Source organism: Doryrhamphus excisus, linkage group LG11, assembly GCF_037039965.1.
Source record: "Doryrhamphus excisus strain RoL-2023G ecotype Guam linkage group LG11, RoL_Dexc_Guam_v1.1, whole genome shotgun sequence".
Lineage (NCBI taxonomy): Eukaryota > Metazoa > Chordata > Actinopteri > Syngnathiformes > Syngnathidae > Doryrhamphus > Doryrhamphus excisus.
In genome coordinates this window covers 12999493-13019550 of record NC_136367.1, presented here as the reverse complement: position 1 = coordinate 13019550, position 20058 = coordinate 12999493, and the positions used below count along the sequence as shown (strand labels likewise).

The window sequence follows — 20058 nt, the reverse complement described above, 5'->3', positions numbered from 1 at the left end:
ATTAGGTGCAAAACAGTACCTGACTTATTCGGTGCAAAACAGTACCTGACTTGTTAGGTGCAAAACAGTACCTGACTAATTGGGTGACTTAGTATTTAGTACTTATTGGGTGCAAAACAGTACCTGACTTATTGGGTGCTTGTACTTGACTTATAAGTACTTGACTTATTAGGTGCAAAACAGTACCTGACTTATTCGGTGCAAAACAGTACCTGACTTATTAGGTGCAAAACAGTACCGGACTTATTATGTGCAAAACAGTACCTGACTTATTTGGCGCAAAACAGTACCTGACTTATTAGGTCCAAAATAGTACCTGACTTATTAGGTGCAAAACAGTACCTGACTTATTGGGTGCTTGTACTTGACTTATACGTACTTGACTTATTAGGTGCAAAACAGTACCTGACTTATTCGGTGCAAAACAGTACCTGACTTATTAAATAAACGTATTAAATTAATAAATAAATATTGTGGCGGCGGTGTATGACTCAGTAAAATAAAGCCTACTCCTGTGCTACTTTTAACGTTAGTAAGTTACAATGACTTGCATGGACGCACTGAACTAGTAACCACACTAGTACAGTTTGACATTTGCTATAATTGGTCAGCAGGGGGCGATGCTGAGGGTTTTTAGGCTGCACTGTGAATGAGTTAAGGGAGCATGGTGCTAACCCAGTTTGGACTAAAACCGAGGTCATCTTCTGGGTGATTGTTACACACTGTCCCTTTATCGGCTTGCTTCAGAGATGCTTCACAGAAATGACATAAGAAGCATCATGACAGGCAGGGAAAGTAAGGCACGCCTCTTCGCTGTGTGAATGTAGCATGTTGCAGCTTGTGGGGGCAGGATGTGATTCACTTTATGATGGACTGGCCTGGCAGAGGGCGTCCCACAAGGGAGAAGACGGGGAAGAGAGCAACAAGCGAGGAGGGGAGGAATATTTTCAATTTGACATCCATCAGATCCTGCAAAGGTCAGTGACCCCTCATCTTTATATTTGAAAGAAATAATCACTCCTCCATTTCTTAACCAATTCAAACAAATCCAACATCAAAATGTTATTTAATATTTTATTTTATTATTTAATATTTTGTGTGAGAATTCTACTTAATCTTCTAGAAGCTGGATGGCTCAGCTTGTAAGAGAGCTTGCTTTGTCATCGAACCAGACCAGACCGCTTCCATTGGTACTGTAATGGTACTGTAATGGTACAAAATATTTAAACAAAAATCAGATTTTGGACATCAGTATATTTAATGCATCAACGTATGGTAATGGCGGCTTTAAATGGATCTACACTCGTAATACCCTATATAGTGTAGTAGATAAATAAGTAGTAGATAAGAGTAAACAGGCCATTTAAGACCTTAATGGCGGCCGGACAGACATGCAAAAAGGACAGGAAGTGATGTCGGAGGTTCAGAGTTGACTTTATGGCCCCAAAAGCAGCTTGTGTCATTATTATGATTATGTTATTTTTGTGCCTTTTGATGTTTTGAGTGCAGGCCACACAGCTAGGAAACCTGAGTTTGATTCCACCCTTGGGCATCTCTGTGTGGAGTTTGAATGTTCTCCTTTGTGCATGCGTGGCTTTTCTGCGGTTTCCTCCCACATTCCAAAAACATGCTAGGTTACCGTATTTTCTGGACTATAAGTCGCTCCGGAGTATAAGTCGCACAATGCCAAAAATGCATAATTAGGTAGAAAAAAACATACATAAGTCGATACTGGAGTATAAGTCGCATTTTTTGCGGGTAATTTATTTCAACTACTAGACCAAAACAGTTTGTTTATGTAACATAAACACTTTTTTCATTTATACGTCGCTCTGGAGTATAAGTCGCAGGAACAGCCAACCTATGAAAAAAAGTGCGACTTATAATCCGGAAAATACGGTAATTGGCGACTCCAAATTGTCCATAGGTATGAATGTGAGTGTCAATGGTTGCTTGTCTATATTCACACTGCCTCTTGCCCGAAGACACCTGGGATAGGCTCCAGCACCCACGCCATCCTCGTGAGGATAAGCAGTAGAAATGCCAAACCGTACCTGACTTATTAGGTGCAAAACAGTACCTGACTTATTCGGTGCAAAACAGTACCTGACTTATTAGGTGCAAAACAGTACCTGACTTATTGGGTGCAAAACAGTACCTGACTTATTGGGTGCAAAACAGTACCTGACTAATTGGGTGACTTAGTATTTAGTACTTATTGGGTGCTTGTACTTGACTTATAAGTACTTGACTTATTAGGTGCAAAACAGTACCTGACTTATTCGGTGCAAAACAGTACCTGACTTATTAGGTGCAAAACAGTACCTGACTTATTATGTGCAAAACAGTACCTGACTTATTTGGCGCAAAACAGTACCTGACTTATTGGGTGCTTGTACTTGACTTATAAGTACTTGACTTATTAGGTGCAAAACAGTACCTGACTTATTCGGTGCAAAACAGTACCTGACTTATTAGGTGCAAAACAGTACCTGACTTATTATGTGCAAAACAGTACCTGACTTATTTGGCGCAAAACAGTACCTGACTTATTGGGTGCTTGTACTTGACTTATAAGTACTTGACTTATTAGGTGCAAAACAGTACCTGACTTATTCGGTGCAAAACAGTACCTGACTTATTAGGTGCAAAACAATACCTGACTTATTATGTGCAAAACAGTACCTGACTTATTTGGCGCAAAACAGTACCTGACTTATTAGTCACCTGGGATAGGCTCCAGCACCCACGCCATCCTCGTGAGGATAAGCAGTAGAAATGAATGAAAGAACGTCTGGTGGCCCTCGTCTCACTCAACACCAACGCCTACAATAGTAGCCAATGGAGAACTCAGCAATACATCCACCATAAGAATGCTTCTTCTGCCTTGTATTTGTATTTTAGTTTATTTATAATTTATCCATTTGTATGATTGAAATAATTACAAGTACAAATTGCGTAAATATAATCGAGTCATTCAGACGCAAACATCACCTCATTTTGCAACAGATAATGAACGGCCCCATGTTGCAATTTCTAGCACACATCATCCCAGTACTTGCCTGCCAGCATACTCATATGACATGTCACCCACTGTTGTTGTAATGGTATTTGAGGCAAATGGTGGCCCCCCTAACTAACCCTTTTGGAGTGACCTTTTATTGTGGTCATCCTAAGGCACACCAGTGCAATAATCATACCGTCGTTAATAATGGTATTAATAACGGTATTAATAATGGTATTGTGGTGTCCAAGTCCAATTCATAACACTTCATGTAGAATAGATCCATGTTTACAATTTAGTAGCAACATGGCCGCTGTGCTGTATTAAGTGTCTTTATTCTGTCATTAAATACCCGCTTGAGTGATAAATGAATGAAATGAAGCCTTTGGAGAGCCACCGACAGCTCATGAGCTACTAGTTGGAGACCCGACTTACCGTGTAGGAACTCAGACTGGTAACGTAGGTTTTTTTCAACATCGGTAGTCGAAATGGGGTCATAATAATTTTTTTGCGGGACTCTCCGTGCTTAAAAAACTCGGGTAGAGCCAGTGATTGTGGTGGAAAAAGGCTATCAGTGCCCTTTAAAAATAACGTTAAAATATCGTGACACCTATATAATACACTGTAAGGCAAGGGTGTCCTTCCCAGGGGCCATTTGCGGTCAACAGCTGTTTTTTATTGTCCTACGCCGCATTCTGATGGAAAAAAGCTGTAATTTTACAAGAACTCATAATATAAAAATGTTATGGGAATAATTAAAATTTACAAGAAAGTTGAAATATTTGTTCAGAAAAACATCAGAAACAGCAAAAATTTTAAAAAACTGTTGTACTTAAAATAAAGTAAAAATGTTCAGAAAAAAAATTGGAATGAGGGAAAAAAAAGGTAATTATTGTCCTATGCCACATTTTGATGGAAAAAAGCTGTAATTTTACAAGAACGTCATAATATAAAAATGTTATGTGAATAATCAAAATTTACCAGAAAGTTGAAATATTTGGGGGAAAAAAAACAGCAGAAACAGCAAAAATTGAAAAAAACCCCAGTTGTACTAATAAAGTAAAAATATTCAGAGAAAAAAAATGGAATGAGGAAAAAAAGGCACAGTTTTACCAGAATAAAAATGTGACATTATGATGAAAAATAATGTCAATTCAGTAGCATAGAGTTGAAATGTAAAAAATATATACTTTTTAGAAATCATAATATGAGAAAACAACAGCAGAAACAGCAAAAATTGAAAAAACTGTTGTACTTAAAGTAAAAATATTCAGAAAAAAATTGGAATGAGGGAAAAAAAGGTAATTATGGTCCTACGCCACATTCTGATGGAAAAAGCTGTAATTTTACAAGAACTCAATATAAAAATGTTGTGGGAATAATCAAAATTTACAAAAAAAAATTGAAATTGTTCGGGAAAAAACAGCAGAAACAGCAAAAATTGAAAAAAAAAACAGTTGTACTTACAATAAAGTAAAAGTATTCAGAGAAAAAAAATGGAATGAGGAAAAAAAGGCACAATTTTACCAGAATAAAAATGTGACATGATATATGATGAAAAATAATGTCAATTCAGTAGCATACAGTTGAAATGTAAAAAAAAATATTCAGAAAAAAATTGGAATGAGGAAAAAAAAAAAAGGTAATTATTGTCCTACGCCACATTCTGATGGAAAAAGCTGTAATTTTACAAGAACTCAATATAAAAATGTTGTGGGAATAATCAAAATTTACAAAAAAAATTTAAATTGTTCGGGAAAAAACAGCAGAAACAGCAAAAATTGAAAAAAAAACCAGTTGTACTTACAATAAAGTAAAAATATTCAGAGAAAAAAAATGGAATGAGGAAAAAAAGGCACAATTTTACCAGAAAAAAAATGTGACATGATATATGATGAAAAATAATGTCAATTCAATAGCATAGAGTTGAAATGTAAACAAAATATTCAGAAAAAAATTGGAATGAGGAAAAAAAAAAAGGTAATTATTGTCCTACGCCACATTCTGATGGAAAAAAGCTGTAGTTTTACAAGAATGTAATATAAAAATGTTATGGGAATAATCAAAATTTACAAAAAAATTGAAATTGTTAGGGAAAAAAACAGCAGAAACAGCAAAAATTGAAAAAAAAACAAAGTAAAAATATTCAGAAAAAAATGGAATGAGGGAAAAAAAACTTTTCAGAAATCATAATGTGAGAAAAAAAATTACTTGTAATTTTTGAAAAAATTGGAAAGGAAAAAAAATATGGGAATAAAATAATTTTTAAAATCATTCAAAAAAAATTCACAAAACTATTAAAGAAGTTGAAAAAATGTGAAAAACAGCAAAAACGGGAAGAAAAAAATCAAATTATTTCTTTTTCACCCATACCGCAAAGTTTCTTTTTGAAACATACTGCATATAAATTAAAAAAATATATACGTGGTCCTTCCATCTTCACATTTTGCAGTGTGTGGAAAAAGTTGGGACCGTCGTGCTGTACGGCAATCACCAAAATATTCCAGCGTCATCCCAACTGAATGTGAACATGAATGTGAAGTGCTGCTGCTTGGCGTGTTTTAGCATGCTCAGCTGCACAGGCTCAACACTTAAGTATCATTTTCATCATCTGACCTGTTTTTAATGATGATGTGTCTGACACTGAAAACGAAAGTGAAAGACTTTTCACCGTTGGACATGATGACTCCTCTCCTTCCAGCATGAATTTTAGCGCCACCTTGGAGAGGCCCGTGGCCGGAGACACGAGCCCCGAAGACGACAGCGTGGTGAGCAATGACTTCACCACCACGGTGGGCGCTCTCATCCTGGGCCTGGTCTTCCTGCTGGGCGTCCCCGGCAACCTGTTCATCGTGTGGAGCATCCTGGCCCGCGCCCGCCGTCGCTCCGTCACCACCCTGCTCATCCTCAACCTGGCGTGCGCCGACGGCTTCCTCATGGCGCTCACCATCTTCTTCATCGTCTACCTGGCCAAGCAGTCGTGGGTGTTCGGCACGGCCATGTGCAAGGGTCTCTTCTACCTGTGCAACGTCAACATGTACGCCTCCATCTTCCTCATCACGCTGATGAGCGTGCACCGGCTGGTGGTGGTGGTCCTGCCCAGGAGGATCTCGGCCAGGCTCAGCAGGAAGGCGGTCAGGCACGTTATCGTGGGCATGTGGCTGCTGGTGGCCGCCATCGCCCTGCCCTCGTTGATCTTCAGGGATGTGAGGGAAGACAAAGATGAGAGGAATAAGACCAGGCTGGTGTGTGCGCCCAACCACACGCTGCCGACCTATGTAAGAAAACCATTCATTCATTCATTCATTCACTATACTACTCTACTCAGTGCCTGGAGCCTACCCCAGCAAATATATAGTATGTGGCTTTTTGTAAGCATAAAGGCAATTTGGGATATTATACTGTACCAACTTTATGTCATTGAACTCAATGTGTTTTATTAACCTTTCATGAAAAGGTCACTGAACACATCCATGTGACTGTTTTGATCAACACCAATTAGAGCAGGGGTCTCAAACTCAATTTACTTGGGGGCCACTGGAGCTAGGGTCTGGGTGAGACTGGGCCACATCAGATCCCCCCCCCCCAAAAAAAATGCATTTATTAAAAACAGAAAAATATACAAACTTTTTCAGTGCTTTGGTTCCGATTTTCTACAATAAAAGCGCTGATAAAACATTTTGCTGTTCTCAAATATCTCAATTTTTATTTTTCTGCACAAAATAAGATGAAAAACAAACAAATCAAGAATAAAGAAAATCACTCAGTAATAAATAAATATAATAATAATAATAATAAAACGGCAAATAATAAAAACTTAAGAAAACACATATATTTGGTGGGTAGACAAATTATTTTTTTCAGATTAAAATGAACAAAGCATTATTAGAGCCCTGTAGACATGACAAAACACGACTATAGTCACATTTATACTCTTTTTATTTACAACATATTGTGCAACTGCAGGGTCTTGAGACACATGCTAACTCGCTAACTAGAGAGCTAGCGACCTAAACGGTAGCCTCCAAGTTGTTTCCTTTAAACTTAAATAGCCAAAAACTTACCACTTCCACACGGATAGGGAGGATAACTATTAACAGTTATTTAACCTTTAACATGAACATTAATCAAACGTAATAATTTTTTCTGGGTACATGATACCATACAGCATCCATATCAAACTTGCGCGGGCCGCACTAACATTAAACTTTCATATCAAGGCGGGGGCCTCAAACTAGTGTCCTGCGGGCCACATTTGGCCCGCGGGCTGCGTGTTTGATACCCCTGAATTAGAGTTTCAATTAACTTTTAGTACTGTGGTGTGAAAAAGTATTTGGCCCCTTCCTGATTTTGTTTTTTTTCCACAACTGAACACAAAATGCAGGTTTTAAATGAAAGAGAGAAAAAAATCCAAACCTACATGTACGTGGCCCTGTGAGGAAAAGTGTTTGCTGTCCGAACAGTATTCCCAACTTTTCTTGCTATACATGGTGATATTCCAACCAATAAAGTGATGGGAGGACTAAAATATTAGTCATTTTATTTTGATGAAATTATTGCCACTTTCAAATTAAACCAGTAATAAATAATTTTAAAACGGAATCACGTTTTTTGTCTCTTATGCTGGGTTATTTTTTTTCCTACAGCATTTACAGCATCATATGCAAATGACTTAGAATAAAGATCGTCACAGCCAATAGCTACGTTTCTTACTGAAAAGTTGCCAACAGTGAGCCCAAGTTGCGCACGCATCCACACTAGCATGCTAATCTAAGTTAACCCGCTAGCTTCCATTCACACTCCGGGGTTCCACCAACCTTCGCTAGTGTTTATCGCCATTTCGAAGCGTTTAGTTCGGGAGGAGGCGGTTTATGATTGTGTGTAACGATTGGGCGAATCCCCAAGTATAATACTTCCCTACACGAACGTTCCTTTTCCTCACGGTGACGCCATCTTTCATAGCATTGGAAGACTCTATGCTAGCATATAAAAAAAATGAGGAATCTATTTTTGTGTCCAAAACACTTTCATAAGAACAAGAGTTAATTAACAAGTTTTTTTTTTACATGAACCCATACATAATTTGAACATGAATGGGTTTCCATAACCAATGGCATGGATCCTCCCATAAGGAATGGGTGTACATTTGTAGTTTCAACAAATTCCTCAAAGTGGTTCCAAAACCTTTTGGAGATGAAATTCATTCGCGGGGGTGCTGGAGCCTATCCCAGCTGTCTTCGGGCAAGAGGCGGGGTACACCCTGGACTGGTGGCCAGCCAATCACAGGGCACATATAGACAAACAACCATTCACACTCACATTCATACCTATGGACAATTTGGAGTCGCTAATTAACCTAGCATGCTATTTGGAATGTGGGAGGAAACCGGAGTACCCGGAGAAAACCCACGCATGCACGGGGAGAACATGCAAACTCCACACAGAGATGGCCGAGGGTGGGATTGAACTCGGGTCTCCTAGCTGTGAGGTCTGCACGCTAACCACTAGAACACCGTGCCGCCCTTGATGATCGCCAACAATTTTTAGTCAACACTGAAGACAACTAGTGTTTTACATTAAATATATGAATGCAACCTGTTTCAGGTGAGGTTTCAGTATTCCTTTGAGACGGTGGTGGGCTTCATCCTACCTTACGCCATCATCACAACCAGCTACGTCCTCATCCTCAGACGCCTACGGGAGACCAGGTTCCGCCGGAAGGTGCGCAGCGAGAACCTCATCCTGGCCATTGTGGTCATGTTCTGTCTTTTCTGGCTGCCCTATCACGTCATCAACATGATTCAGGTCTGGGTTCTAGGGTTTTTGTCGCTTAGTTTGGCTTTTATTTGACTGATTGTGTTGCAATCCAAGGTGGCAGCCGAGTGGTACAAGGAGGGATCACCCACACGAGAAACGTGAGTAGCAAGATAAAAATGATATTTTATGTATACAGCCTACCGTGTATGACATCATCGTCGACCTGCAGATTGGAGAACATTTACCAGTTGAGTCGTGCGGTTACGTCGGCTCTGGCCTTCATCAGCAGCTGTGCCAACCCTGTCCTGTACACCTTCGCCGGAAAGTCCTACATCAGAAAGAATGGTCTGGCCTTCATGGCACGTCTCTTTGAGGGAACATCCATGGACCAGACTGTCAACAAAAGGAGCCGGGCGGCAAACAAAGGCAACATCGACCTCTCCAATGTGGACTCCAGCATGGCTTCATCGGGAGCACAAAATGGGAGATGATACCGGAAAGGAAGTGAAATGTGCTCCAGTGGGAGCACGTTAAAAAGTCAACTGCATGTGTTGAGACTATGGTTATGGATCAATAACCAATTAAAACAGACTTTACATTAAGCGGACTTTGAATAACAAAGTCATTACTTTGTTCGATGCAACACGAGAGCCATATTAATGTCTCTATGACCTCTTTTCTGCCTCTCAAAAGCAGACATCTTTGTAAAGGCATGTGTGATGCACTACTGAACAGTTTGTTTATCTAAGGAAGTAGCCACTTGGTAAAAGAGCATCAGTTTTTGATGAATTATTCAACATTCTTGTCTGTGTACGTTGTGTTTGCAGGGGACAGTGCAAAACAAAAGCTACATTTTCAGGACTCGGAAAAGCAAAACATTTACATTCATTTTGATGTTAAAGCAACATGTATATTATGAAACACTTAAAAATATAAAAAATCACACTGACACGTGAATAAAATCTCAATTTTGTTTTATTACATTTGCACACAAGTAAAAACTCAGCTGTGAAAAACAACTTGAATGTCTTCAGCGCAACTATAAAATGTCATTAAAGTATTCCGTGGAAAGTCTACGCAAATGCGACATTTTAAAGAAATAATTTCCAAAAATAGTCGCCATTGAACGTTTACATTACACAAGTGCTATACAAGGAAAGGTATGGAACATAAGCCGTGCCAACAGGACTTTCTCACCTTCCTGGTATTCCTTCCTTAAGCAAGTGCTGCCATCTGCTGGCTGTAATTGGCAACCCTCAAGCTTGGTTGCCAGGTATGGCTTGAGTATCCCACCAATACACTATAGCTGGGGGTACAAAACTTCCAACTCAGGGCTCATGTGAAAATCTAAAAAAAAAAATGTCCACATTTGTCCTCTAAACAGTACATAGACGAAATGCTGCGTTCAAAGAGCACTTATTATAAATGGAATGGCCTTTGTCATTATACAAGATGTACAACAAGATTGGAGAGCTTCTCCTTTCAGTGCAGTAGTCAAGTTAAAAAAAGTATACAAAAGTAGAGTAAGACAATTTAACAAGATATATACAAGATATCCAAAATATACACAGTATTGCACAGGAGCAGACATTAATTTTAGTGCAATGATAAATGGTCATAGTCAAATAATGACTGGTGTATACAGATGAGTCACATATGAGTGTATTGTGTTGTTAAATATGATTGAGGTAGTAACAGATTCAGGATTGAAATGAAAGCAGGGGGATAAAGGAAGCACAAACTTAATCTAATTCTCATACTTTTCATAACTGCATTCAAGACTCATGATGACCAGAGAGCTACGTTCCAATCATAAACTGTATAAGGTTCCTAAAATATTGCGACAGGTCAATAACACTCAATAGGTTATTACTTAGGCATATAAATATTTTACAATAAAAGTTATTAATATTTTTAATGACCTCACAGCCCAACTGCAGTACCACCACAGCCCACACTTTGGGAATCACTGCACTATAGGTTACTCAATTTAAATCTACATAGTTGTGGAGAATCGGGATGGACCTCAAGTCCATCACCTCAAAGATTAAGTTGTATAAATTAAGAGGTTTAATGTGTAATATTAGCAACAAAGGCAATAGATGGAGACTTGTACAAGTACTGCTTTTCATGGCAAAACCTCATACATACACATGTATGAGAGCTTGGGACGCAGTCTATGCAGACCACCTTCTGTGTGTTAGTCAATGGAAGTGCAGAATCCTCCCCATAAGTCCAATTGCATCACACAAATTTGAAGTGTAACCAGTAGTCCATCTCACCTGTCAAACCTTGTCTGAAGGCCCGGAACCTTAAAAGAAATTAAAAAAAAACACAACTTGAGTAAAACCTCATTAAAACAAAAAATACTACCATCTTACATGACATCAAACCCATCAGTGCAGTGAATAATAATCATCAGCTTCAGGTGAAACACGGACTCACGTGCAACTCATCATTCAAGGTTTGATTGACGTACAGTAGTACAATTTAAAAACAAAAAGTACAGTCTAAAATAGTTTTTAGGGGACGTGTGTACACGTTAAACTGTACTAATGAAAGTGAAAATCTCATTTTGTACAGCTATTTTTCGAAGACTTAGGCGACATCGGCTTAACACCACGAGGTCGGCTAGCAAGGCAGTTCAACAACTGAACACATTAGCACGTAAACGCCCCTCACATAACCACGGTCTGCAGTAAATAACATATTAGGAGGTAATAGAAAGATTAAAATGGACAATACCGTGTAATAATTTCTCCCATAAAGGAATTCGGCCACCATTCAAGAGACCACAGTGTGCGAACACAAGCGTAGACAGGAAAGAGAAAGAACGCTAATAAAGTTGCGGTTGTATTTATGGCTACAACATTGCAAACTTCCGGGTCTCGAGCAGCACACTTCCGGTGCAAATAAACAATTAATACGTTCACTTTTCTTTAAAAAAATAGAAAACAGTTAAAAATATCACATATTAATTTATTAATTAAATGTTAATAACATTTACTTAATTAATATTATAATTTTGGTGGTGTCAGAAGTGCTTAAATTGTATTGGGTTAAAAAACGACACAAAATAATGATTGATGCATACTGTTTCAGACTACCTGGATAATACATATTTTGATGTAAAAAAAACCCATCAGGCAACTGTAATAGGATTAAAAGTGCTTTAATGACACAAGAGGAGTTTGGATTCTCTGTCTTTTTTTTTTTATCCCAAAGAAAGTCTTTGAAAATACCCACTAGAATTTCTTTGTATAAACTGTACACAAAACACAAAAAGGCACTATACAGATTCCTCAAGCTTCTTGGACACCATCAAACCTTTAAATTACAACGTCGGCCTCACAACATATACACACAAGCTGATGTGCACACAAAGCACAGCATGGATGGTACTCTGACACCAAGCGTCCTGCAGTGTTTGGAGGTGCCTCAGGCGGTCATTTTTCTGAAAATCCAAGTCATGTCTAAGTCTTTGGTGACAAGTCGTGTCTCAAGTCTCTTCCACCTGTAATGATCACATTGTCATTGGCTATTTACTGTTCGCTTAGCATGTACAGTATCCACACATGAAAAGAATGAACGCCTTTGGCATTCAAAACTGTATTTCACTGCTGTTGAACAGTTGAACACAATGTTGGCAATAACATCAAATAAGTCCAAGTCGCAGACTCGAGTCCGTGTCTTGGATTAACATGTCCTAACACCGACCAGGAAGTACATCTCCAGTCTTCATGAAAACTTCCGCCACCTCTTCATGTCTTTTAGCGCTCTTCTTTTTCATTCTTCAGTCAAACCTGCTTAAAACAGTCCCTTGGTTTTCTTTAAGTTCACCTGTTTCCACCCTGGTAGACGTTCATACTCGTCTCTCATCATCTCCAAAGCCTCCTGCAATGGACGCAATGGACACGAGACAAATAAGCAAAGGACATGTACTGTATATATACAGTATATTCTATTTTTCTTACTTTTCGTTTAAGTATTTCTATTGTTTTCATTCTAACTAGCTCCAAAGTACTTTGCGAGAAATAGCATCTCAATTCTTCTGCACAATAAAACATCTTTGAACTTAGAATTTTGGAAATACAATTGGATCAAATTACATTTTACATGACATTTAAGAAACGTTCAAAGAAAACAAAACCATGTACAGTATTTTTTTTATCATTTCTTTGATGTTTTCTGAGTAGATTTATCCGTAGAAATGCCAGAAAAGTTCCTTATGTATAAAATATCGGTATGCAGTACAACAATATCATATGTAAATGTTGTTATGCATGTTCTTTGTTATTTTTCCTCTGTTAAAAACAATTAAAAACACAATTGTATATAAATACGCTATGAGTATGGGTCTAAAATGACACAAGGTTGTTTCAGCTACGATTCAATGCAATGGTTCCAAAAGTGATACAAGCCAACATTCATATTCATTCCAGTGTTTACGAGGAAGAAAATACTTGCAGCAGTGTGACGTGTTATTTTATTTGATTCTGTACATTTCCAAATATACTGTACTTTTCATGCTTCACCTGATACCGGGGTGCAGTGATTTTGAACACAAAAGGCATTCATTCGGGAGGAAGGTGAGCGTGAAAAAGAGTATAGTGCAAGATTGGATATAAGAACAGTACTAGTATATAAAAACACCACCAAAATATATATTTCCTCCTTCATTCCCAAATCTCAACATTGGTAATAGTGCAAACATGCACAAAAACGTGCCCCCCCACCCCCCACAACCACCACCAATAAGTGAAAATTGAAAGTGGATCAGCGAGGAGAAAGACGATATCTAATCTTACCTCCATCCACCTACCACATGGTCTGCAAAGTGAGAGTTGAATGACGTTAGGATGGTTTTTGAATGAGGCATTCAATGACAGGATAAAATGTGCTGAATTACAGCAGCTAGCAAAGTTGCCCGACTGACCGATGACCGTAGTGTTATGGTGTTTATTTGGTAAAACATACCAAACTAGCATGAATCTGAACCTGAAATCTCAACCTGAAATATGCAATATTTGAATGTAATTGCCCGGTGAAGGGCTGCACTGCGGTCGAGTGGTTAGCGCGCAGACCTCACAGCTAGGAAACCTGAGTTCAATCCCACCCTCGGACATCTCTGTGTGGAGTTTGCATGTTCTCCCCGTGCATGCGTGGGTTTTCTCCGGGTACTCCGGTTTCCTCCCACATTCCAAAAACATGCTAGGTTAATTGGTTAAATCAAGTCCCTAACTGAGTATCTGCAGAACATTGAGCAGAAGAAGAGGCAGCTGGAAGAGAATGTGGACTCAAAATGAGGAGTTGGTCAAACTCAGCGCTCAGGGTATGTCACTGCTTCAACCACGCTGCATTAGAGACTGCTAGGAAATTGGAAAATGTCATTTCTGGAGCCGATTTCAAGGTGTTAAGTCGAACAAAGACAAAAAAAATGTCGAGCAGCATCTTTGCTCGTTGCAGTCAGGTGGTGCACTCAATTTTATCTGAATTGCTTCACTTTCCTCCCCCCAGCCCCAAAAACATGCACTTTAGGTTAATTGGCCACTCCAAATTGTCCATAGGTATGAATGTGAGTGTGAATGGTTGTTTGTCTATATGTGCCCTGTGATTGGCTGGCCACCAGTCCAGGGTGTACCCTGCCTCTCACCTGAAGACAGCTGGGATAGGCACCAGTCCAGGGTACACCCTGGACTGGTGGCCAGCCAATCACAGGGCACATATAGACAAACAACCATTCACACTCACATTCATACCTATGGACAATTTGGAGTCCCTAATTAACCTAGCATGTTTTTGGAATGTGGGAGGAAACCGGGGAGAACATGCAAACTCCACACAGAGATGGCCGAGGTTGGAATCAACCTCAGGTGCCCTAGCTGTGTGGCCTATGTGCTAAACACTCGTGTGCCGTGCAGCATGTTTGTGACATAATACCCTGAAAAGTTCATTTGTAGTTCTAAATATATTTGTTTTGCTTTTCATGGTTTTCACTCATTTATTCATTTTCTACCGCTTGTTCTCACAGGGGTTGCGGGGGTGCTGGAGCCTATCCCTGCTGTCTTCAGACAAGAGGCGAGGGACACCCTGGACTGGTGGCCAGCCAATCACAGGGCACATATAGACAAACAACCATTCACACTCACATTCATACCTATGGACAATTTGGAGTGGCCAATTAACCTAGCATGTTTTTGGAATGTGGGAGGAAACCGGAGTACCCGGAGAAAACCCACGCATGCACGGGGAGAACATGCAAACTCCACAAAGAGATGCAAGGGTAGAATTGAACACAGGTCTCCTAGCTGTAAGGTCTGCGCGCTAAGTGCTAATAATGCTACCCTTCATAACGTCACTGTACAAAATGAAACATGTAAGTGAGAAATAGACCTGACCTCAAAGTCCTGGTCAGACAAGTAGATCTCCAAACGGAGCGGGTCCACGCCCTCCGGAAGAGGCCGGGCCTGCAGCTGGGCCAGAGGGAAGGTGTTTTGACTGAGACGGGCCAACACATCCTCCACTAAGATGATCTGGTTGCACACCTCCGCCTCCTGCAGCAACAGCAACAACAAAAACACAACATGCAGGTAAGTTTGCTGTTTTTTTTTATTTGCTGTTGATGCCCTGCAAAATGTTAACCTCAGTCAACCGCCGAGTCCTACTAAAAATCAAAGCACTGCTAGGCTCTCCAGTTAACGGCAGGTCAAAAAACACATTGGCATGAAGAGCTGTGGCAACCTCATTTTGTGTTTTTGTATTAACTCCATGACATGAGTTAGTGGTGAGCACTCAGCAGCATAATCTACCTCTGCTGTGATGCGCAAAATTAATTAATTCATTTATTTTCTACCGCTTTTTCCTCACGAGGGTCGCGGTTGGTGCTGGAGCCTATCCCAGCTGTCTTCGGGCGAGAGGTGGGGTACACCGCCGTACTGGTGGCCAGCCAATCACAGGGCACATATACGTAGACAAACAACCATTCACACTCACATTCATACCTATGGACAATTTGGAGTCGCTAATTAACCTAGCATGTTTTTGGAATGTGGGAGGAAACCATGCAAACTCCACACAAAGATGAACTCGGGTTTCCTAGCTGTGAGGTTTGCTCGCTAACCCTAATAATAATAGTAATAAAAAATAACAATAACAATAATAACAACAAAAATAACCATAAGAATAAGAATAATCCATAATCAATAATATCATAATAAATATTAACATTATTGTTATGGTATATATTTTATAATAAATAATATATTATATTATTATTATGTATTATATTTTTAATATATAATTTTGAATTTTTTTTTACTTTGAGGGGAGCAAAAACAAAAGTATATATCTATATATATTTTTTATTATTTATATTTATTTTATTTATATTTTATTATTATATTTTATTATTATTATTTATGTTTTTGGAATGTGGGAGGAAACCATGTAAACCCCACACAAAGATGGCCGAGGTTGGCATTGAACTCGGGTTTCCTAGCTGTGAGGTTTGCTCGCTAACCCTAATAATAATAATAATAATAAATAATAATAACAATAATAACAACAATAATAACAATAAGAATAAGAATAATCCATAATCAATAATATCATAATAAATATTAATATTATTGTTATGTTATATATTTTATAATAAATAATATATTACTATGATTATTATTATTATTATGATTATTATGATTGTTATGATTATTATGATTATGATGATGATGATTATTATTATTATTATTATTATTATATTTTTAATATATAATTTTGATTTTTTTTACTTTGAGAGGAGCAAAAACAAAAGTATATATTTATATATTTTTTATTATTTATATTTATTTTATTATTATTTATTATAATAAAATTAAAATAAAATAATAATTATTTATGTTTTTGGAATGTGGGAGGAAACCGGAGTACCCGGAGAAAACCCACGCATGCACAGGGAGAACATGCAAACTCCACACAGAGATGGCCGAGGGTCCGACCGAACCCTGGTCTCCTAGCTGTGAGGTCTGCGTGCTAACCACTCGACCGCCATGCCGCCCTGTTGTGCAAAATACTTTCATAAATTCATAACTATTCATCACTATAGTTGCATATAATAAGCATACTACTGACCCTCTCAGTGATCTCAGCAACGTCCTCCCGGTGCTCCCAGCTGGGGAACATATTGGTGAAGGTGAGCGGCTCCAGTCCAGCGTGGATCAGGTAGGACTTCTGAGGATTCTTGTCGTTCTTCTCTGCAAGAAACAGTTTTTAAACACGACCCTTCTCATTCAACGACAGATAAAAAAACGGAGTACCTTTGCAGTACTGCAGCACCGTCTCCATGCCGCACTTCCTGTCTGCATCCCAGCGGATGTGAGCCGAGCCGGTGTTCTCGCTGTCCTGAGGCCACCAGCCCTGCCACAGGTAGACCTCATGGAAGTTGTCCACCAGGAACAACGCTGTGGATCACACGGTCCGGACTCTTTAGTCCAACATGTCTATCTTCCAAATCAGGAGAACCTTTAGGAAGGATTGACTATGTTTAGGCCTCACCGGGTTGTGCCGCATTGTAGAGCTCTTCTTGCAAAAAGGGCAGCGAACTGACAATGTCTGGAGCTCTGGACGGGTGGAAGAACTCTGTGGCCACAAACTCTCCTGATGTGCTGCTCAACTGGAAGAGCCTTGGAGTGAAGTTGAATTTTCCTGGATCTGAAAAGGAACAACAAGGAATAGCAACTCATTTTTATCAACTAAAAATGCATGACTGCAATGTATCCCACTGGGCATCATTCCCAATCACTACCTTGCAGCATGCAGTCGTAGGCCTTCCTGTCCTTGTGGCCCAGAGCTTCCCAGAAGGCCGGAGGCTCCATGCCTTCGTCACACTCGTGGATGCTCACTTTGCTGCTGCTGTGGAGGCCAGCTTCTAGAGGACATCTGAGCAAGACACAAGTGTATTAAAAGATATATCGTATTTTCTGGACTATAAGTCGCTCTGGAGTATAAGTCACACAAGGCCAAAAATTTATAATTAGGTAGAAAAAAACAAGCAACAATAAGTTGCATTTTTTTGCAGGTAATTTATTTTCCAAACTACTTGACCAAAACAGACATTACGTCCTCTTGGAAGTTGTAACAATAAAAGAATAGAGATCAGGCTGAATAGGTGTAAGAAATGCTAACACAATGCTTATTCAGCTACACCAAAAATAAACATGAACACAAAAGGTGTCCAGTGTTTATGTAACATAAACACTTTTTTCATTTATAAGTCGCTCTGGAGTATAAGTCGCAGGAACAGCCAACCTATGAAAAAAAGTGCGACTTATAGTCCGGAAAATACGGTAATTCTTCCTGTTAATCCTTTTAAAGGTTCCATGTAGAATCAGTATCAGAATCGCCTTCATTATCAACGAAAACTTGAGTGCAACTCCATGGTGCATTTTGTAGAAAGTAAAAATAAAAATAAGGAAAAGGATAAAAATAAAACAAGGAAAACCAATATAAATATAAAAGTGGCAGGTGCTGTTCAAAATAAGTGTAAATATATGTACATCAAAAACAATAACTTATACAGTAACAAGATGTAGAATTGCAGTAACCAAAATGCGGAATTTCAGTAAACAAAATACAATCGTGCAATAAAAAAAAAAAAAAATAATGCAATAGTACTGAAAATCTATCACACTCTAATGCACTCTAATTGGAAGTTGCTGCTTTTTATGAGCATATTTGCATAAAAGCAGGCTTCGCTACACGTCACTGCACATCTCGCTGCAGTAAGGAGCTCCATGATACATCCAAAGTGTGTGAAGGACAGATATCGTCCTTCCTTTCTGCAGCTATGAGACGCTATCATAAAAACTGATCCAAAAAGCCTGTACAATAATTAATTAGGAATGTCTGATAATAATCAGCATGATATAAGCATCAAAATGCAATATCGGTTGTATCCTAGAACCAGCCAATTAATGATACGAGTACTCCGGTTTCCTCCCACATTCCAAAAACATGCTCGGTTAATTAGCGACTCCAAATTGTCCATAGGTATGAATGTGAGTGTGAATGGTTGTTTGTCTATATGTGCCCTGTGATTGGCTGGCCACCTTTGAGGCGTCTTTCTCTTGAACTACACACTCTCAGATATTATGTCTTCTTGCACAGTTGTGCAGCTTTTTTCTGTCCTTGTTAGATCCAGTTTGTCTATATGTCTATATGTATATATGTCTACATGTGCCCTGTGATTGGCTGGCCACCAGTCCAAGGTGTACCCCGCCTCTCGCCCAAAGACAGCTGGGATAGGCTCCAGCACCCCCCGCGACCCTCGTGAGGATAAGCGGTAGAAAATGAATGAATGAATGACCTTCAAACTGCCTGAATTCGAAATCAAAAATCAAAGCAAAAACATTTCCAATACGCTATTGCGACACCTCTGAGGCTGACTATATGAAATAAAAATGTAAATAAATAAATGAAAGCAAACCCACTGTTCTTTGATCCTCAGGGCCGCCATGTTGCCCACACTGCGGGTATGCGGTTGTGTCTTACAGCCGTGCCACAGGTAGATAACCGCCTTGTTGACGCTGAGCAGCATCATGGAGCCTCGCGAGCGCAGGCTGCTGCAATGACACGCCACCTCCAGTAGGTGGCCTTCCGCGGCCGCCTCACCCCGCACACAGTACAGACGCCACTCGCCTAACGAAAATAGACACGCCTTATCACAAAGCAGTTCATGAACCACCAAAAAAAAAAAAAAAAATTTACTTTGGATGTTCTCCTCCTCCTCTTCGCGCTTGCCGGCGTGAACGATCATACCGCCATTGAAGCACTGCAGGAAACACGGAGGCTCTTTTCCCTGCTGCACTTGGACCTTTTAAACATATAAAAGTACAACTTTTGTACTTTGTACTGTATGTTGTATTTAATACAGAGATCAGTAGAAGTTGTACGCTATTTTTGGCCAGTAACGGAACTTACACAGTACAGTAGAGTACATACACTACCGCTCAAAAATTTGGGATGACTTGGAAATGTTTTTGTCCAGTCTGAGATCTGGCTTTTTCTTGGCAATCCTGCCATGAAGTCTGAAGTCCTGAAGTGGCCGCTTCGCTGTTGATACTGACACTGGTGTTTGACGGGTACTATACTAAAGTACACACTCTCAGATATTTGTCTTCTTGCACAGTTGTGCAGCGTTTTTCTGTCCTTGTTAGACCCAGTTTGTGCTGCTCTCTGAAGGGAGTAGTTAACAGCATGGTAAGAGATTTTTTACATGGGTTTTCTAATCATCTATTAGCCTT

The 20058-nt window shown here is 39.3% G+C and overlaps 2 protein-coding genes across 8 annotated transcripts in view; one reads left to right on the top strand and one right to left on the bottom strand.

Moving 5' to 3' along the window:
• The first annotated feature begins 837 nt into the window (after positions 1-837).
• On the top strand, positions 838-9845 carry LOC131127052 (leukotriene B4 receptor 1-like). Its single transcript, XM_058069444.2, has 5 exons — positions 838-977; positions 5706-6282; positions 8609-8809; positions 8876-8919; positions 8991-9845. Exons 2-5 carry the CDS (start codon positions 5707-5709, stop codon positions 9250-9252), a joined length of 1083 nt encoding a protein of 360 aa, XP_057925427.2. The 5' UTR covers positions 838-977; position 5706; the 3' UTR covers positions 9253-9845.
• Positions 9846-11834: 1989 nt separating this feature from the next.
• svilb (supervillin b) overlaps positions 11835-20058 on the bottom strand; it is a 42409-nt gene continuing 34185 nt past the window's right edge. For 3 of the 7 annotated variants that reach the window (XM_058069435.2, XM_078794762.1, XM_078794761.1), the window contains exons 32-39: positions 19523-19628; positions 19246-19453; positions 17562-17695; positions 17312-17467; positions 17074-17217; positions 16889-17010; positions 15160-15315; positions 11836-12655 (exon numbers count right to left, since the gene is read on the bottom strand). In XM_058069435.2, the coding sequence (XP_057925418.2) occupies positions 12569-12655; positions 15160-15315; positions 16889-17010; positions 17074-17217; positions 17312-17467; positions 17562-17695; positions 19246-19453; positions 19523-19628 (1113 nt within the window). In that variant the 3' untranslated portion in view covers positions 11836-12568. Of the gene's footprint in view, positions 12656-13569; positions 13592-15159; positions 15316-16888; positions 17011-17073; positions 17218-17311; positions 17468-17561; positions 17696-19245; positions 19454-19522; positions 19629-20058 lie in introns of all 7 variants that reach the window. The other 4 variants (XM_078794764.1, XM_078794765.1, XM_078794763.1 and 1 more) reach the window with 3 other exon arrangements.

Coding starts and splice junctions, on each gene's coding strand:
- LOC131127052 (XM_058069444.2), top strand. CDS start 5,707: ATGAATTTTAGCGCCACCTTGGAGAGGCCCGTGGCCGGAGACACGAGC. Junction 6,283..8,608: donor ACCACACGCTGCCGACCTAT/GTAAGAAAACCA, acceptor AACCTGTTTCAG/GTGAGGTTTCAGTATTCCTT. Junction 8,920..8,990: donor GGATCACCCACACGAGAAAC/GTGAGTAGCAAG, acceptor GTCGACCTGCAG/ATTGGAGAACATTTACCAGT.